Source organism: Bos javanicus, chromosome 3 (assembly GCF_032452875.1).
Source record: "Bos javanicus breed banteng chromosome 3, ARS-OSU_banteng_1.0, whole genome shotgun sequence".
Lineage (NCBI taxonomy): Eukaryota > Metazoa > Chordata > Mammalia > Artiodactyla > Bovidae > Bos > Bos javanicus.
Window position 1 is genome coordinate 74,054,073 of NC_083870.1, and position 18,057 is coordinate 74,072,129.

Genomic DNA, 18,057 nt, shown 5'->3' on the forward strand with positions numbered 1-18,057 from the left:
AAAAGATTAAACTAATATTTCAAGCAAACTACTCCCACAGTATGAGTTGTACTATATTTAGACTGAATCAGTGTTGCATAATTTCTCAGTAAACTAATATGCACTCTTTTGAATCACTCTCTTTTATTTAAAAATCTAATTTAGGTGTAAATCAATCACTTTCCATTAAGGTATAAGGTTTCAGTAAAATGCAAGTTCAGGCCAGATTTTTCTTATGGAAGCAAAGTTAACGTAGCTAAATAACTCTACCTAAGATTGCAACAAGAATCTTAAAAATATGACTCAAAGTTAGTTTAGTTAAAGCTTCAGTAATTTAAGGAAATTGCCTAGGCAAGTAATTGGTATTATACCAAACTAAATATTTCACAGTTACATTTGCTTTTGCCTAAAAATAAAAACTGGAGCAATACAAGGGAAAACTGCCAAGACTGAAAATAATATGCAGCAGCTGTAAGTAATTGGGAGTGATAATCATAATTAGACAAGATGTAAGATATGTATTAAAGCCCAGATTGGATCATCCTGTTGGCAACTGGGAGAAATCCCAAAGGCCTGGACCCTCCATATAGCCCACACACTCTGCTTCATGCCTCAAAGCCTTTCTGTCACCAAGCTTGGCATTAGATGAGCCATGACTCCACGCCCAAGGACATGTGTCACACTGTTACTTTTGAGAAAAGATAGAGGAAAAGAAGAAATGGAAGAGGGTCATACTCTCTGCCTTCAAGGAGCCTGCAAAGAAGAAACAGCCAATTATCTTGCAGTAATTGGCATCCAAGTCCTCTGAAAGAAGTTAAGATAATAAAGAAAATAAATATTTTAATAAGATAAAATGGAGGACAGCTTTGTAAGACCATAGAAACATTGGTTTAACCAAATACAGGTGAGGAATGAAGTAAAACAGCCTTATTCCATGGAAAACAACTCAAGCTAAAGAGAAAGCTCTATGGGGACAGGAGCCACTTCTGTTTTGTTCATGGATTCAGAGAATGCCTCACACATAGCACATGTTCAACTTGCTAAATGAATGAGCAAATTGATAGTGCTTAGATAATATTTGAGGAGTGTTTATCCTGTGTTAGATGTTGCACTGGGTGTTTTAAGTGTATCAACACATTTAATCTTCACAATCACTTTTGAGATACTATCAGTACCAGTCCTTATTTGCTAATGAGGATGCTAAACTAAGCACAGCTAAGAAACATGCCCAAGTGACTCTAGTTAGAAAGAGGTGGAGCTAGACTTTGAACCAAAGTCCTCTGGATCTATAGTCCATGTATTATGCACATTATATTTTAAAACTAGAATGTCTTTAGCTTTACTAAGAAAGTAGGAAGCCTTTTCTATTGTTTGCTTTAAATTTTGATTATTCAATGACACCAAAGTAGCACCCTTGATATACGCCATTTCATTCCTTCTTTCTCTTCTTTTGCCTAAATAAAATGGCAAACTTGAAAGCATCTAACACATTGTTCAAGGGCTGTGTATTCCCATTCTCTCTCTTTATTTTAAAACTTCACCCTTTTTTCTTCTTCCTTTTCCTTCCCTTGTCTTTCTCTTCTCTTTCTTGATTTAAATATCTCCTTTCCTTATTCTTCTCCTTGAAATCAAAGACAATTAAACAGATATAGGAGAAAAACAGAAGAGTTTCTTCCTTTTACACTTTGCCTTAAAAGTAAGACATCATAGCAATAAATATTGAAATAGGGTTTTTTATCAAAGTTGCATTAAATTAAACAAATCATATTTTTAAGAATATTTCCCCATGTTTCCCCAATATACACCTTTTAAACACATTTGGTATAAGATAAAAATGCACACATGACAAGGAGGAATGTTCCATAATTTCATCATGCTTATAGTACAATAGAAGAGAAAGATACACATATCTTTATTATAAAAGTAAATTATATATATGTAGAAAGATATGTGTATATTTCTCTTCTACTGGTCTATGAGCATAATGAAGTTATAGAACATTCCCCCTTGTCATAAAGGGCTTCCCAGGTGGTGCTAGAGGTAAAGAACATATCTGCCAATGCAGCAGACAGAGGGGAAGCAAGTTCAATCCCTGGGTTGGGAAGATCTCCTGTAGAAGGGAATGGCAACTCACTCCAGTATCCTTGGTTGGAGAATCCTGTGGATGGAGGAGCCTGGTGGGCTATAGTCCATAGGGTTGCAAAGAGTCAGACACAACTGAAGTGACTCAGCACACACATAAGTAAAAATGGAAGTATTTATGAAATCAGATAGGCAATTAAAAATTGTTATTAGATTAGGTGGGCTTTATGAGGGAGGTTTTAGTTTACATTTTTACAGAAGAATAGGACTTTGGTAAGTGGCTAAGGAGAATAGGAAGTAAGGCCTTTTAGGCTTAAGGATATAGTATGTGCAAATGACAGGGAAGACTGTTTAGAAAAATGTCTTATGTGCCTGAAGCTAAGAGTGTATATGAGTCTGGATAAGTTGACTAGAACCAAATATCAGACACCCCTGAATACTGAGCCATACAACTTTGGCTTTCCTCAACAGGCAATGGAAACCCCTGAAGGTCTGGGACTAACGTAGGCTCCTACTCTTGCTTATGCTGGTACAATCTACTGTCCACAGAACAGTCAAGGGTGTATTTTAAAATGTCAGCTAGTCCCTCTGCATGTAACTGTGTTGTGGATTCTCATATCACTCAGAAGGAAAACAAACTCTCACTATAGTCCAACTACACCTGTGATCACATGCCATTTCCCTCCTAATGTTACTTAGGATGGGTAGCAGTATGATACTCAAAGGCAACTAAAAACATGGCAGGGAACATACAACAGACCTGACCATCACAGAGGCAAAGATGGATGTCTCCAAATTCAAGACCATATCTGGGGGCCCAGGTTCAACTATACTCTCTGTCTTTTGCTGCAAGAGGATGATGCTACAAAGTTTGTTTGATACATGATTTTCCCCTATCATCTCCCTCATGATCTGTCTCCCTTGTTGTTGTTCAGTTGCTCAATGCAGCCCCATGGACTGCAGCTCTCCAGGCTTCCCTGTTCTTTAATGTCTCCTGGGGTTTGCTGAAGCTCACATCCATTGAGTAGGTGATGCCATCCAACCATCTTGTCCTCTGTCGTCCCCTTCTCCTCCTGCCTTCAATCTTTCCCAGCACCAGGGTCTTTTCCAATGAGTGGGCTCTTCGCGTTGGGTGGCCAAAGTATTGAAGCTTCAGCTTCAGCATCAGTCCTTCCAATGAACACCCAGGACTGATTTCCTTAAGGATTGACTGGTTTGATCTCCTTGCAGTCCAAGGGACTCTCAAGAGTCTTCTCCAACACCACAGTTTGAAAGCATCATTTCTTTGGCACTCAGCCTTCTTTATGGTCCAACTTTCACATCCATACATGACAACTGGAAAACCAGTAGGTTTGACTTTATGGACCTTTGCTGGCAAAGTGATGTCTCTGCTTTTTAAAACGCTGTCTAAGTTTGTCATACCTTTCCTTCCAAGGAGCAAGTGTCTTTTAATTTCGTGGCTGCAGTCAACTGTCTGCAGTGATTTTGAAGCCAAAGAAAATAAAGTCTATCACTGTTTCCATTGTTTTCCCATCTATTTGCAATGTCGTGATGGGACTAGATGCCATGATCTTTGTTTTTTGAATATTGAATTGTAAGCCAGCTTTTTCCTGCCTAGAGAACCCCATGGACAGAGGAGCCTGGTAGGCTACAGTCCATGGGGTCACAAAGAGTCAGACGGAATTGACTGAGCACACACATACAATGAATATGACAAAAAGGGTATATTTGGAGATAGATGAAATTGAGTAATAAAAGAATCACATATACATGTACATGAGTAATCAGTCATGTCCAACTCTACATGACCTCATGGATTGGAGCCCCCCTAGGCTCTTCTGTCCATGGGATTCTCCAGGCTAGAATATTGGAATAGGTTGTCATTTACTACTCCAGGGCATCTTCCTGACTCAGGGATCAAATCTGCATCTCCTGTGTTTCCTGCATTAGCAGGCAGATAGATATTTTATCACTGTGCCAACTTACCCACATTATTATATGTTGTGTTTCCAGTACTTAGTACAGTCCTTAGTACCTAGTTCAATAAATATTTGCTGAATGAATGAAAGTATATGATACATTCTCTAACTTATAGACAAGTGGCTTGCTTGCTTCACAAAAAAAAAAAAAAAAAGATTTTATTTTGTAGGAGAGACATATATTCCTTTTGAAAGTGAAAGTGAAAAATCACTCAGTTATGTCCAACTCTTTGTGACCCATGGAATTCTCCAGGCCAGAATACTGGACAGGTTAGCCTTTCCTTTCTCCAGGGGATCTTCCCAACCCAGGGATTGAACCCAGGTCTCCCACATGGCAGGTGGATTCTTTACAAGCTGAGCCACAAGGGAAGCCCAAGAATACTGGAGTGGGTAACCTACCCCTTCTCTAGTGGATTTTCCCAACCCAGGAATTGAACCGGGTTCTCCTCCATTGCAAGCAAATTCTTTACCAACTGAGCTATCAGGGAAGACTCTAACCTATCTATTTATTTATTTAATTGAATAGTTCATTCAATAGATATTTCTTGAGTACCCACTGTGTACCAGAACTTACCAGACTTTGTATCTGGAAATAGTAAGATAAACAAAACATTCCCTAGGAGAGTTTATAGTCTGGTGAAAGAAATAGATATGCACACAAATAGTTGTAAAGCAATATGATAGTTTTATTAAAAGGAATATGTATTGTGACCTCATGAAACAATAAGGCAATCTGTTCAGCTTGTTGAAAAAGGAAAGGGGATTCAGGAAAGATTGACCCAAAATGCATTTTAAAGGATGAATAAAGAGTTTTGAGAGTCCTTTTTACTCTACTCAATTAATGTGCTATTTAATTTGTCATGATAATAAAAATATTATCTTTTATTTGTGTGCTTGGCTTTTAAGATCTGTTTCTTATTTATGATATCACTTTATTTGCTTTGCTAATTATTAGTCCTTTATTATTATACTGGTTTTATTGCACTCAATATTCCTAAAAAACAGTAGCAACAACTATGAAATAGATGTCACTGAGAAGGTAACAGGCCAATTAAATATTTATTTATGTTTAAAAAAATAAAACATCATTCTAAGTCCTGAATAAGAGAAAATAACTTAAGTAGTTTCATGGTTTTAAATTAGACTTCTTACATATCAAAACTTGAAAGCTATCTGTTCAACCGTAGACTTATTTGCTTCATCATCTTCTCATTGTTTAAAACTCATTTGTGATGCAAAGTAAAAGTGAAAGTGAAGTCGCTCAGTCCTGTCGGACTCTTTGTGACCCCACTGACTGACTATAGCCTAAGAGGCTCCTGGGTCCTGGGATTTTCCAGGCAACAATACTGGTGTGGGCTGCCATTTAAAGAGAAAAAGCAAATAGTTGATTTTGCTACCTGTTTACTAAAGTGTAGTAGTTTTAGCCCTTGAATCTCACTCACATGGAATCAACAATTGCATTTTTAAGAAAACTCCCCACTGGCAGGGGTCAAGGCATCTTCTATCTCCTTTAATTTCTTAGAGTTATAAACAACACAATTTATTCCTCTTGTAACATAAAAATATAGGCATTGGTGAAAGTTCCATTAAAAACTAGCTGCTGGCAATTCAAACTCAGTGTGACTAAAAGAGCTTCCAGATTTGAATTATGAATTTGGGGGTGAAACAATATTCTTTCATTACATTATTCATTTCCTACTAGAAAACAGTACTTGAAATCCTGATTTCATTAAGAAGAGGTAGTTAAAAATACGTTGGTGGAGTTGTTTTATTATTACTATTATTATTCTTATGGTAAATGAGAACCAGTCTCAAGCATAGCTGAACATGCCTGCAACATTGTTTCTGGAACACAACATAATTCACATTCAAAGAGGCAACTGTCCTCTTGTGAAACAAAGTGGAATCCGTTAAGTAGACTCCCACAGTATCCCAAGCTTGGTGAATCACTAGGTACAATCTCTCAGTGAAAATGCAACATGACTGTTAGCCAAGTACCCACCGGAGTTTCTCTCTATGTATAAGATTGTGATCTTTCCAATCTATAAATATAGTCATACAATTCAACAGCTCCAAATTCTTCAAACTCTCCTTCAGCATAAAAAGCTAAACATTTTTTTCAATACAGTCGAGTTCATTCTATCTGCCTAGAGTTCCGTTTCAATTTTCTCCACTCCAGGCCTCAAACTTCACAGTCCAGCAACACTAATCTACTGTTAGAGCCTAGAATACATGCCGTGATCTTGCCTTTCCTCATGCCTTTGAATATATTGTTTTCTCTACTCAGATGATGGTCCCCTTTGGTAAAACTATCTGTTAAATCATCTTCCCCTTGCCCAGGCAATTTTAAATACACAATTTTCTGTGTCACTGCAGTTTGCCCATGCAGTTCTAATATTCCCAAGACTGTATTATAATTGTTTTATATCTTTCCTCACACACACATACACACAAAGGTCTTGGAAGAGAAAATCTCTTTGTTTTTTCAGCATTTAGTATAGCATCTGGACAATAAAAAAGACCCACAAATATGTGTGTGTGTATTTTTATATATATATACACACACACACATACATACATACATACAGGGGAAGCCCTATCCCTAGTATCTCAGCCAGTAAAGAATCTGCCTGCAGTGCAGGAGACCCAGGTTCAATCTCTGGGTTTGGAAAATCTCCTGGAGAAGGAAATGGCAATCCACTCCAGTATTCTTGCCTGGAAAATCCTAGGAACAGAGAAGCCTGGCAGGTATAGTCCATGGGCTCTTGAGAGTTGGAAAGACTTAGTGACTAAACCAAACCATATAATACATACATATATATATATATAATATCACTTAGATGTGGAATCTAATAAAGCAAGCAGAACGTGTAAAAGCACAGAGTAGACTAGTGTTACCAGAGGCTGGGAGCTGGGGAAATTGCAGAGATTGTTGAATAAGGGTATAAACTTACAATCAGTAGACAAATAAGTTTTATAGATCTAATGTACAACATAGTGACTGTAGACAATAATACTGTGATATAACCTTCAAAGTTGCTAAGGACTAGATCTTAACTGCTCCCACCACAAAAATGATCATTTTTTTATAACAGTATTCTTTATTTTTATGATAGTACTTTAAAAAGCTTTTGTTTACTTATTTATTTTTGGCTTCGCTGGGTCTTAGTTGCTGCGCATAGGCTTCCTCTAGTTGTGGTGAACGGGGGCTACTCTCTTGTTGCAGTGAGTGGGCTTCTCATTGCAGTGGCTTCTCTTGCTATGGAACACAGGCTCTGGGGCGCGTGGGCTTCAGTAGCTGTGGCACATGGGCTTAGCTGCCCTGTGGCATATGGAGTCTTCCTGCACCAGGGATCAAATCCATGTTTCCTGCACTGAAAGGTGGATTCTTAACCACTAGATGACCAGAGAAGTCCCCAAAATGATTATGTGACATGATAGAAGTGTCAACTACCGCTATGGTGGTGATCATGTTGCAATATACAAGTGTATCAAATCCACACTGTTGTACACCTTAGACTTACACACTGTTATAGTTCAACTATATCTCAATAAAAAAAAATTTTTAATATATACATAAATGAATATTGTCCACTATTAGAAATAGTTACAATGCATATAAGATAAAAAATGTTAGCTGATATTTGCTGAGTACTTATGTCCAGTCTAATGCAATGTGCTACATGTGCTTCATCTCAAATTCTCACTGCAGTCCTGCCAGGTGAATTTTATTGTTTCTATTTTGTTCTTGAGAAAACTGAAGATCAGAGAGGTTAGTAGAATAGGCCACACATTGTCATACAGCAGAACCAGATGTGAATCTAAAATCTGTCTGACTCCAGTGCTAGTTTTTTCCCCAGAACACCCGGCTGCTTTTGATTATTGTTAAGATCTTGAAAGACACAAATTAGATTTTGATTTATTCTTCTCCATTTCTTTCCAGCTCCAAGTACAGCCCAGTACGGAATTACCGGGAGCGCTGACGTTCTTTTCTCCTGCTGGTACCTTGTGTTGACACTGTCCTCTTTCACCAGCTTATTCTACCTGAAGAATGCCATTCTACAATAAATATAAAGACCCATAAAAGGCTTTTAAGGATTCTCTGAAAGTGCTGATGGCTGGATCCAATCTGGTACAGTTTGTTAAAAGCAGCGTGGGATATAATCAGCAGTGCTTACATGGGGATGATCGCCTTCTGTAGAATTGCTCATTATGTAAATACTTTAATTCTACTCTTTTTTTGATTAGCTACATTACCTTGTGAAGCAGTACACATTGTCCTTTTTTTAAGACGTGAAAGCTCTGAAATTACTTTTAGAGGATATTAATTGTGATTTCATGTTTGTAATCTACAACTTTTCAAAAGCATTCAGTCATGGTCTGCTAGGTTGCAGGCTGTAGTTTACAAAAAAAAACGAATATTGCAGTGAATATGTGATTCTTTAAGGCTGCAATACAAGCATTCATTTCCCTGTTTCAGTAAGAGTCAACCCACATTTACAAAGATGCATTTTTTTTCTTTTTTGATAAAAAAGCAAATAATATTGCCTTCAGATCATTTCTTCAAAATATAACATATCTAGATTTTTCTGCTCGCATGATATTCAGGTTTCAGGAATGATCCTTGTAATATAACTGGCTGTGCAGCTCTGCTTCTCTTTCCTGTAAGTTCAGCATGGGTGTGCCTTCATAAAATAATTTTCTCTTCATCTCCAACTAATAAAATGTTTTTGCCAAATTCTATAACTTGAAAGCAAAAAATAAACCACAATGATAAAGTTAATACTAACTATATCCTGTCTGTAAAGAACAAAGGAGCTATCAAATTGTAAAAATCTCTTCCCTCATTACCAATATGGTTTTGAGAATTTTGCCCCACGATAGCTCAGCTTTGTGATGAAAACAATTTAACTAATATAGTACAGGTAAATCCACTGTATGATTTCTTTAGTTGTAGCTAAATGTTAGATCCACTTTGGGAAATAATTCCCTTTAAAATGATAGCACAGTCCATCCAAAATTGTCTGGCAATACAGCATCTTTTCCTTTCACTATTACAAGCCAAAATTTTTAAGGTAGTTTGTCAGAAAGGACACAAAGTCCAATTACCTAACATTACATGAGATGGTAAGTGTTCAAAATTAATTTGGTTCTGTGGCAAATAAGTTGGTATGCTAGATATAGTGTTCCTGTGGACAGGAGCATTTTGCATATTTTCCAGCTGAAAACATTACTCAGTTGATAGTTTGGCATACATGTTGTACAAAAATGCTCCAAAATATAACAAATATTCCATCCTAGTATGCAGCAGATCAATCCCTGAAATAACTAATTCTGTGGTTGAATCTTTCTCTATAGCCATGTCAGCTTAAACAAGCAAAGCTAAAATGAAAAAAAAAAATGCTTTATTTCTTACATGATATATGTAAGATGTGTTCAAATGAAGACAAGCCATTAGTGATGAAGAATATCTTAAAATAAATTAATTGCTAAATTATCATGGATTTTAAATTATTTCTATCACAAGGAATGAAAACTACATTTTTGAAGGAAAATGCTGTTATTCTACAAGTATTATATTACAAGAATAGTTCAATGGTTTACTCTTTACTAAAGACAGACCATAGCCTTGAAAGCCATTTGCAAGTTTGATAAAGTTACCAATTTTACTATCCCTAGAGAAATTTCTGCAAATAGTTCCCTTTTGCAAGTTATAACAACACCTGCTAATATAGTTAGAAACAAGATATTTAAGATATCTAATGTAGATAAGTAAAATATAAGTAAAATTTTGTCCCAAAGTATACCATAAATCTATTTTAATTAGAAATGTGAATCCTAAATGAGGAGGCATATATATACAACATTTCCACAAAATGGCAATGATATGGCACAATGCTATTAAATTTACTGTAATAATTTATTATGTTATTTTGACTGATACACTAAGAAAGGTTTTTACAAAAACCACATATGACATTTTAACTTTGATTATTATTGATTTGCTTTTTGAAATCTTTTTGTGGAATTGGTGAGTAAACTACAAAATATTTTTTGTGTGTATTGCAGCTTTAAAGTGGCACACTCCATAATAATCTACTTACTAGAAATAGTGGTGCTACCACAGAAGTGTTAACCATCAGTACCATTGTTTGGGAGAAAGAAACAGATCAAGAATGCATATTATACAGTGATCGCTTTCCTAGAGTAAAAATACCTCCTCTTTGTAAGGTTTGTAGGGTAAATGTGAGGTAAACTGAGGTATAAACTATGGATGAACCAAATAATTAGTTCAAAGTGTTGTCATGATTCCGAATTTGTGGAGTCTGGTGTTTTTCCCATAGAATGTGACAGAAGTACAGTCATAGCTCAGTAGCTATATGTATTTGCCTTTATGTTAGAAGAGATTTTCTTGAGTGACATTTTTAAATAGAGGAGGTATTCACTATGTTTTTCTGTATCAAGCAGCATTCCTAGTTGTTAGGCCCCTGGACAGAGTGAAATCATGAGTATTTATGAGTTCAATATTGTTCAAATAAGGCTACAGTATTTGCTTTTTTGTGTGAATGTATTGCATATAATGTTCAAGTAGATGATTTTACATTTATGGACATTTGAAATGTCTGATTACTCCATTTTATCAGTCCTGATTGTACAAGATTGTTGCAATTTCAAAATAGCAGTTTTATGAAACTGATTTATCTTTTGATCTATAACAATTTTTCTAGCTATTCATTTCAGCATTATATTTCTACAGGTTCGATTTGTGGGACTCTTTTTGTTGCCCCTGAATTTTTTTCAAAGAAAGAAAAAAGAAAAAGCAGTTGAGAAAGTAGAGTAGAAAGAAAAAAGACTGACGGGGTAAAAGGTAAAGGGGAAAGAAAAAAAGCAAGGAAGGAAAAGAAGGAAAGAGGGAAGAAGAAAGGAGAGGCTGAGAGGGAGGGAAGAGCCAGAATATTAGGGTAGTCGACATAATTCACTTGCATTCTTTTAACTGCAACTGGTGTAATTATGTTTTATTTACAATGATCCCATTTGAAACATAAATCCTGTTACACCATTGAGTTACTATTATGCAGCAATTGTATAATGAAAAGTACTGCCCAAACTACAGTATTGTGTTATGGCGGGGACACTACAAGATTTGAGAGAGAGAGAACATCAAACTTAAAGCCACTGTTGGGGAGTTCAAACTTAGCTGAAAAATTAATGCTTCATCATAACATTTAAGCTATATCTAGAAAGTAGACTGGAGAACTGAGAAAATTACCAGATAATTCAGGACAATATATATAAATACCCCAGTGTGTGAACTCAGAAAACTCTGAGAAATTTATCAAAGCTGATTATCTATATTGATTAAATTTACTGAATAACTGTTAATTTATCCATTGTGCTTAGCTTTGTGACACAGCCGAAAGTTATCTATTTAATCTTTTCAATAAAAATTGTTTTTTGAAATTCAGAAATGATTTAAAAAGAGGTCAGGTTTTTAACTATTTATTGAAGTATGTGGATGTACAGTATTTCAATAGATATGAATATGAATAAATGGTATGCCTTAAGATCCTTTGAATATGTATTTACTTTAAAGACTGGAACAAGCTCTTCCTGTCTTTTAGTAAAACATCCATATTTCATAATCTGATGTAAAATATGTTGTACTGTTTCCAATAGGTGAATATAAAGTCAGTTTATCAATTAAAATATGTACTTGACTCATTTGAAAATTCTACTAATTTGAGGGAAAAGGGAAGAACTAGTAAACATATTTCTGCTATTCCCTTCTTTCTGTTGCTTCCACTGTACCACATTCACATGTCTCAGATACTCCAAAGCAACACAAGATGAAAATGTTAGATACTACAATTTAAAAAGGATCCACTTTGTGGCCATTCCCTCTGTTACTGCTTCCCCAAAGGTCTAACAAGCTGAACTACATCTAGCCTGAAGAAGAAAAAATGCATCACGGTAAGCAACAGAGACTGATGATGAAATTTCGTTGGTTTTACAGACTAACCATCTGAAAATGGAAATGCCTATAGAAGTTAGGCAGAGAGTACAATTTCATGAGATTGCTGGGTATCAAACAAGGAGTATATTCCACTTCAAGGCATTCAGATACTATTTCAATAAAAACACCTTGCTTTCCAAACAAAATGTGATTTGACTGAAAGCCCATAGTTTGTAACAGCTGTAACATTTGTGTAAAAGGAGGGCCACTCCAAATGAATGATTTAACCTCTCTTTTCCAAATCTGTTCATTTATACTCATCATGCAATTAAAAGGGGACAATGTGGTAGATAAAATAACAAACTGTGAAAAAGATTTACACTTGATGCATTAAGCTATTTTGAATCAGTATCGGTGTCATTGCCATTCTGGGAAAACCATATCTACCAAATCTCTTTCCCTTTTCAAAACCAAAAACAGGCACAAATAAACATCTTATTTTCCCTCTGGCTCATTATTTCTCCCTTTGTAATTTCTATTCTGCAAACAATCACATGGAAACATAAGTATCAAGTCTCAGACTCTGAAAGCTAGCATGTGAAGCAGAACTATTTTTCTCTCTGAATATCAGAGGTCAAAACACAGATACTTCAAAATGACATCCAGCTACTTGGAAGATAATTACTTACTTTTGCCTGGCAGGCAGAAATTTAAAAATTTTAAGAGAAAAACTTCCAAGAATAATTCATTCAAGATAATGTAATTTGATTCAAACACCAGAGTGTCAGTGTACTCATCCTGAACTTTCCAAGAAGCATACACCTTCACACTCATATGCACTTTTTCCTAATAATCCCAGATTTATGGAAAATATTTAGAAATTGACATATATAGTAGAAAAAGAAAAAAAAAACTGGCAAATGAATGAATGAATACTTTGCATTCTTCCTGGAAAGGAAGAAAGAAGGAATAGATTTCAGTTTTCTACCTAAAAGCTCCTCCCACAGTTCTCCTAAGACTACCATGACTCCCCCAAGGCCTTCAGTCTAAGAATTCTACTCATTTCTGCTCAGCTCAGAGACAGCAGTGTCAGCTAGAATTACTTCTGAAGTGTCACAGCTATCTCTATCTTGAATTTTACCATGGCAAAATTTAGCAGACATTAAATGTACTTTAAAACATTATTATTGTCTCATTGATGATGAAATAAGATTCAGAAATTTTAAGTCACTTGCTGAGGGTTATGCTTTTACTAAGTGGCAGATTTGAACCAAATGTGCAATGCAGAATACTCCCAATTTGTTTCAATATCCATGAGCCTCCTTAGAAATAAATATGACCACATTACTAGCTTCACAAACAAATATATGTACATTTATATTTATATACAAGGAACTTTATTTACATGTAGATATTTTTTTTCCCTTTAATGCCATCCCTTTATTTTCCAAAGCCTCCAGAGGTTATGTGGTTTAAAGATGAATCACATTATACATCTCATCTAAAAATTTGGGTATGCAACTGGACACATAGCCCTTGCTAATATTAGGCCCATCACACCAAATGGAGGCTCTTGTCATAAAGCATATGTATATTTTTTATATAGCATTTTGCAAAAGCCTACCAAGTTTTGAATAACCCACTGACTATTCCTCAGGCATCTGCAATCAACAGAATTCTTAGAAATGGTGAGTAGAATATATACACACATTTTTTAAAATACACAATAGAATACTGATTTTAATCTTAAGCGATGTTGTTTGAGCCAATTTATGCCAAAATACTAATTATATGCACATCTGTTTGTGCTGGGGCAGGAGAATGAGAGAAAGATTCTAATTTTAGAAATTAAACTATATACAACCTAAGGAATACACTTGCATTTTGTTTTCAAAATAGAAATATAATGCAGATCCTGTAAATGTCACTCTAGTCTGAAAAAAACAGAAAGCAAAGCTTTCACATACATGTAAAATGAACACATCAATTCATTAATGAAGGATGCGGCAAATCTGGGTTCCATCCCTGGGTCACAACAATGTGGAGAAGGGAATGCAACCTACTCCAGTATTCTTGCCTGGAGAATGGCATGGACAGAGGAACCTGACAGGCTATAGTCCATGGGGTTGCAAAGAGTCAGATATGATTGAGTGACTATCACTTTCAAGAAGTTACAACGGGATAAAAGGACAATCCAAAGAACAGGAATATTTATAGATTAAGAATATTGAAATTAATATGTTTATAGAGGCAAAACTGGATTCTTCCAGAGTAAGGAGAAGAATTAAGTTGTAACCTTAACCAACAGAACTCATATATGTGTTGGATGACAAGATACACTTTGCCTTGCTATCATTACAACTTGTAAAATTGTTCAAATGCAGTGAAAAGTGGAGTCCCCATAGAATCAGAACCAGGTAAACTTCAAGGGTGTTTGCTAAGGAGTGCCTGGGTTTTTCATGCACACAGCTTTTTCCCTAAAATAATGAGATGCAAAAGTCTTAAAAGCACATGAATTAAATGAATTGCCAATATTTTAAGGTTTGATAATATAACCTCTATTGTAATGATTCAGATAAAACCACATTATCTATATCTAATATTTTACATTTTCTGTATTCTAATTACTCATTTTCTTCCTTAATCACAAACCAATACCCAATAGTTTGGGACATATAGAGGAGAAATAAACAATTAAAATATAACAAGGATGACATTCTTCAATAATCTACCTTGTTGAAAAGTGAATATATTTTGAACACTTGTTAAAAGAAGAAGTTTTTTATCATTTGCAGGGAGGAGCATTTAATTCTTGGGATAATAGGAATTTTTATGAAAAATAAGGAGAATGAAGTAACGGTTAAGATGGCAATATCTCTTCAACCAAATACAACAGTAATGTTGAAAACACTGCAAGACACCATTGAACTGAATGGTCTGCTTCCACTTACTGCTAATGAACCTCGTCCTTGCAAATTTTGGTTTGGTAGACGCTACAGGAGGTAACATGGTTCATTAGGCTTTCAAAGCTTTAAAATGTTAAAGGAGGTGGTTTTCCTCCTTCATTTCAAGTGAATTGCTAAAAGCATCATGATGTTCCTCAGTGGAACTTTGAATTTGTTAGTTTCTTTATTAATTTTGACTTTTTTACATTCAAAAAAGTTAACTTTACACCAAATGCAGCATACTTCAACTTCCTGCAGGTTTGAATTGTGCTTAAGCAAATATTCCAAGCACATGGAATTTCCTGAGAAAATTTCAGGACCTTATTTTAGAAAAAGGACTTAAGCAATATTCTTTACAGACTGGAATATGCTAATAAAAAGAGCAATTTTCTTGATTGCACCCAATAGAATCCATAGAACTCTTACATAGTTTTCTAAAATGTAGTTTTATAAATAGTTTTCATAAATGTAGGTTGCAGTTGCCCTGAAACTTAACATCTCCCTACTACACATTTGACAAGTGACCTGGCCAAAAATGCAGTCAATAGCTTATTTATGACATACTCCTTAAGAAATTGTTGCCAGAGATTTGAAACTGCTCCAAGCTGATGTCTTTCAAAACAAAGCACATACTCACACATACAAACACAAAATCACATTGCTGTCAGTGATCTGGAAAATAAGCTTCCAAGCCAGCCATGTGGTGTTCTGGATAATTCAAAAAACGAAGAAGAAATGACAACAGTGCAGCCAACAGTTTCTGTTTAAGTTTCATTTGCTAAGACTTTCGTGTAAGTAACATCTTGTGATTTAATTAATCAGAAGGTGGCACCTGCTTTAATTGCTGATATGGAGAAAAACAGATTTTTTTTGGAATAAAATTTATTTTTGGAAATACATTTTTCCTGTTGATACTATGTAACTAGTTTATGATGCTTTTGAAAGTCTTACTATCTAATAATTTTAAATGTTGACAAGGAGAAAGATGGGTTTTTTTTTTTTTAACTTGGAATAATTTTTTTCCTGGAAGTGTGTATTTCCAATTTGTAGATAGACAAACTTGCATGTATGTTCACAAATTTCTATTCTCGCATAATTCAATTGTAACAATACATTAACAAAACCTTTATGGTTTAATATGTGATGGAAATACATCTTTCACCAAGTAACACAAGAACTTATATAATGATCTCAATTTTTACACTGAGGTACTCAGCTAATATCTCAGGCTAGCAGCATTTCAAGAAGAATCTAGCATCTGTTGATTATGGATATGTTAAAAATCAACTTAGTTTAGAATAAGAAGACATTATTTAATTTTTGTCAGATAACTCAAAATGTTCACATGTCACATCCTTTCAGGCATTCATTCTACAAGAAAGTGTGATTATATAACCTTTGAAGAGACTTTTAAAAGGAATTAACTGATAGAGTTAATCTGAATATTTAGAAGACAACCACCAAACTGGAGCAAAAGGTCTCTGTTTCTCTAATGCTTTCTCTAGGAAGCCAATCTTACCTTAAATTTGAAAAAAGAGAGAAGGAGAAGAAAAAAAAGAGGGAAAAGAGGAGCATGACAAGGACGGAGGGAGGAAGAAGCAAGGGAGGAGGGAGGGAGAGAGAGAGAAAAATTAACAATGTATTTTCTGTTCTGAAAAATAATAGGGAAATGTTCCCAAAGAAAGACTCTGTGTGTGTGTACAAACTGCTGCCCAGGTCTATACTGAACAACAATGCCTTTTCTTTGCAATATGACTTCAGTTTCCACACTTAGATTACTAAATACGGTAAAGCAAATAAAGTTTTCTATTCTGTATTTTGCAATTGTCATTCATCTTATTTCTTTTAAAGTTTAATTGACATTCATATATAATAGATTTTGGGTATTATATCATACTGTTTTCTGAAGAAAATATGACCATTTCATTTTATCACATATAATGAAAGAGAGAAAACATCCATTGCTCTGTGACGTGGAGAGTTAATAGGAATTCTCATAAGAAATTTCTTAGTAATAAAATCTGAATTTGAATATGTTCAGATCAGATCATATCAGTCGCTCAGTCGTGTCTGACTCTTTGCGACCCCATGAATCGCAGCACGCCAGGCCTCCCTGTCCATCACCAACTCCCGGAGTTCATTCAGACTCACGGCCATCGAGTCAGTGATGCCATCCAGCCATCTCATCCTCTGTCGTCCCCTTCTCCTCTTGCCCCCAATCCCTTCCAGCATCAGAGTCTTTTCCAATGAGTCAACACTTCGCATGAGGTGGCCAAAGTACTGGAGTTTCAGCTTCAGCATCATTCCTTCCAAAGAAATCCCAGGGCTGATCTCCTTCAGAATGGACTAGATGGATTTCCTTGCAGTCCAAGGGACTCTCAAGAGTCTTCTCCAACACCACAGTTCAAAAGCATCAATTCTTCGGCGCTCAGCCTTCTTAACAGTCCAACTCTCACATCCATACATAACCACAGGAAAAACCATAGCCTTAACTAGACGAACCTTTGTTGGCAAAGTAATGTCTCTGCTTTTGAATATACCATCTAGATTGGCCATAACTTTCCTTCCAAGGAGTAGGCGTATTTTAATTTCATGGCTGCAGTCATCATCTGTAGTGATTTTGGAGCCCAAAAAAATAAAGTCTGATGCTGTTTCCACTGTTTCCCCATCTATTTCCCATGAAGTGATGGGACCGGATGCCATGATCTTCGTTTTCTGAATGTTGAGCTTTAAGCCAACTTTTTCACTCTCCACATTCACTTTCATCAAGAGGCTTTTTAGTTCCTCTTCACTTTCTGCCATAAGGGTGGTGTCATCTGCATATCTGAGGTTATGGATATTTCTCCCGGCAATCTTGATTCCAGCTTGTGTCTCTTCCAGTCCAGCGTTTCTCAGGATGTACTCTGCATATAAGTTAAATAAACAGGGTGACAATATACAGCCTTGATGTACTCCTTTCCCTATTTGGAACCAGTCTGTTGTTCCATGTCCAGTTCTAACTGTTGCTTCCTGACCTGCATACAAATTTCTCAAGAGGCAGATCAGGTGGTCTGGTATTCCCATCTCTTGAAGAATTTTCCACAGTTTATTGTGATCCACACAGTCAAAGGCTTTGGCA

At 35.7% G+C, this 18,057-nt stretch overlaps 1 protein-coding gene across 1 annotated transcript in view; it reads left to right on the forward strand.

The window, feature by feature from the left end:
* NEGR1 (neuronal growth regulator 1) overlaps window positions 1-12,508 on the forward strand; it is a 1,040,237-nt gene extending 1,027,729 nt beyond the window's left edge. Inside the window, exon 7 of the mRNA XM_061411594.1 lies at window positions 7,984-12,508. Within this exon, the coding sequence (XP_061267578.1) occupies window positions 7,984-8,108 (125 nt within the window). The 3' untranslated portion in view covers window positions 8,109-12,508. The remainder of the gene's footprint in view (window positions 1-7,983) is intronic.
* Window positions 12,509-18,057: the final 5,549 nt, after the last annotated feature.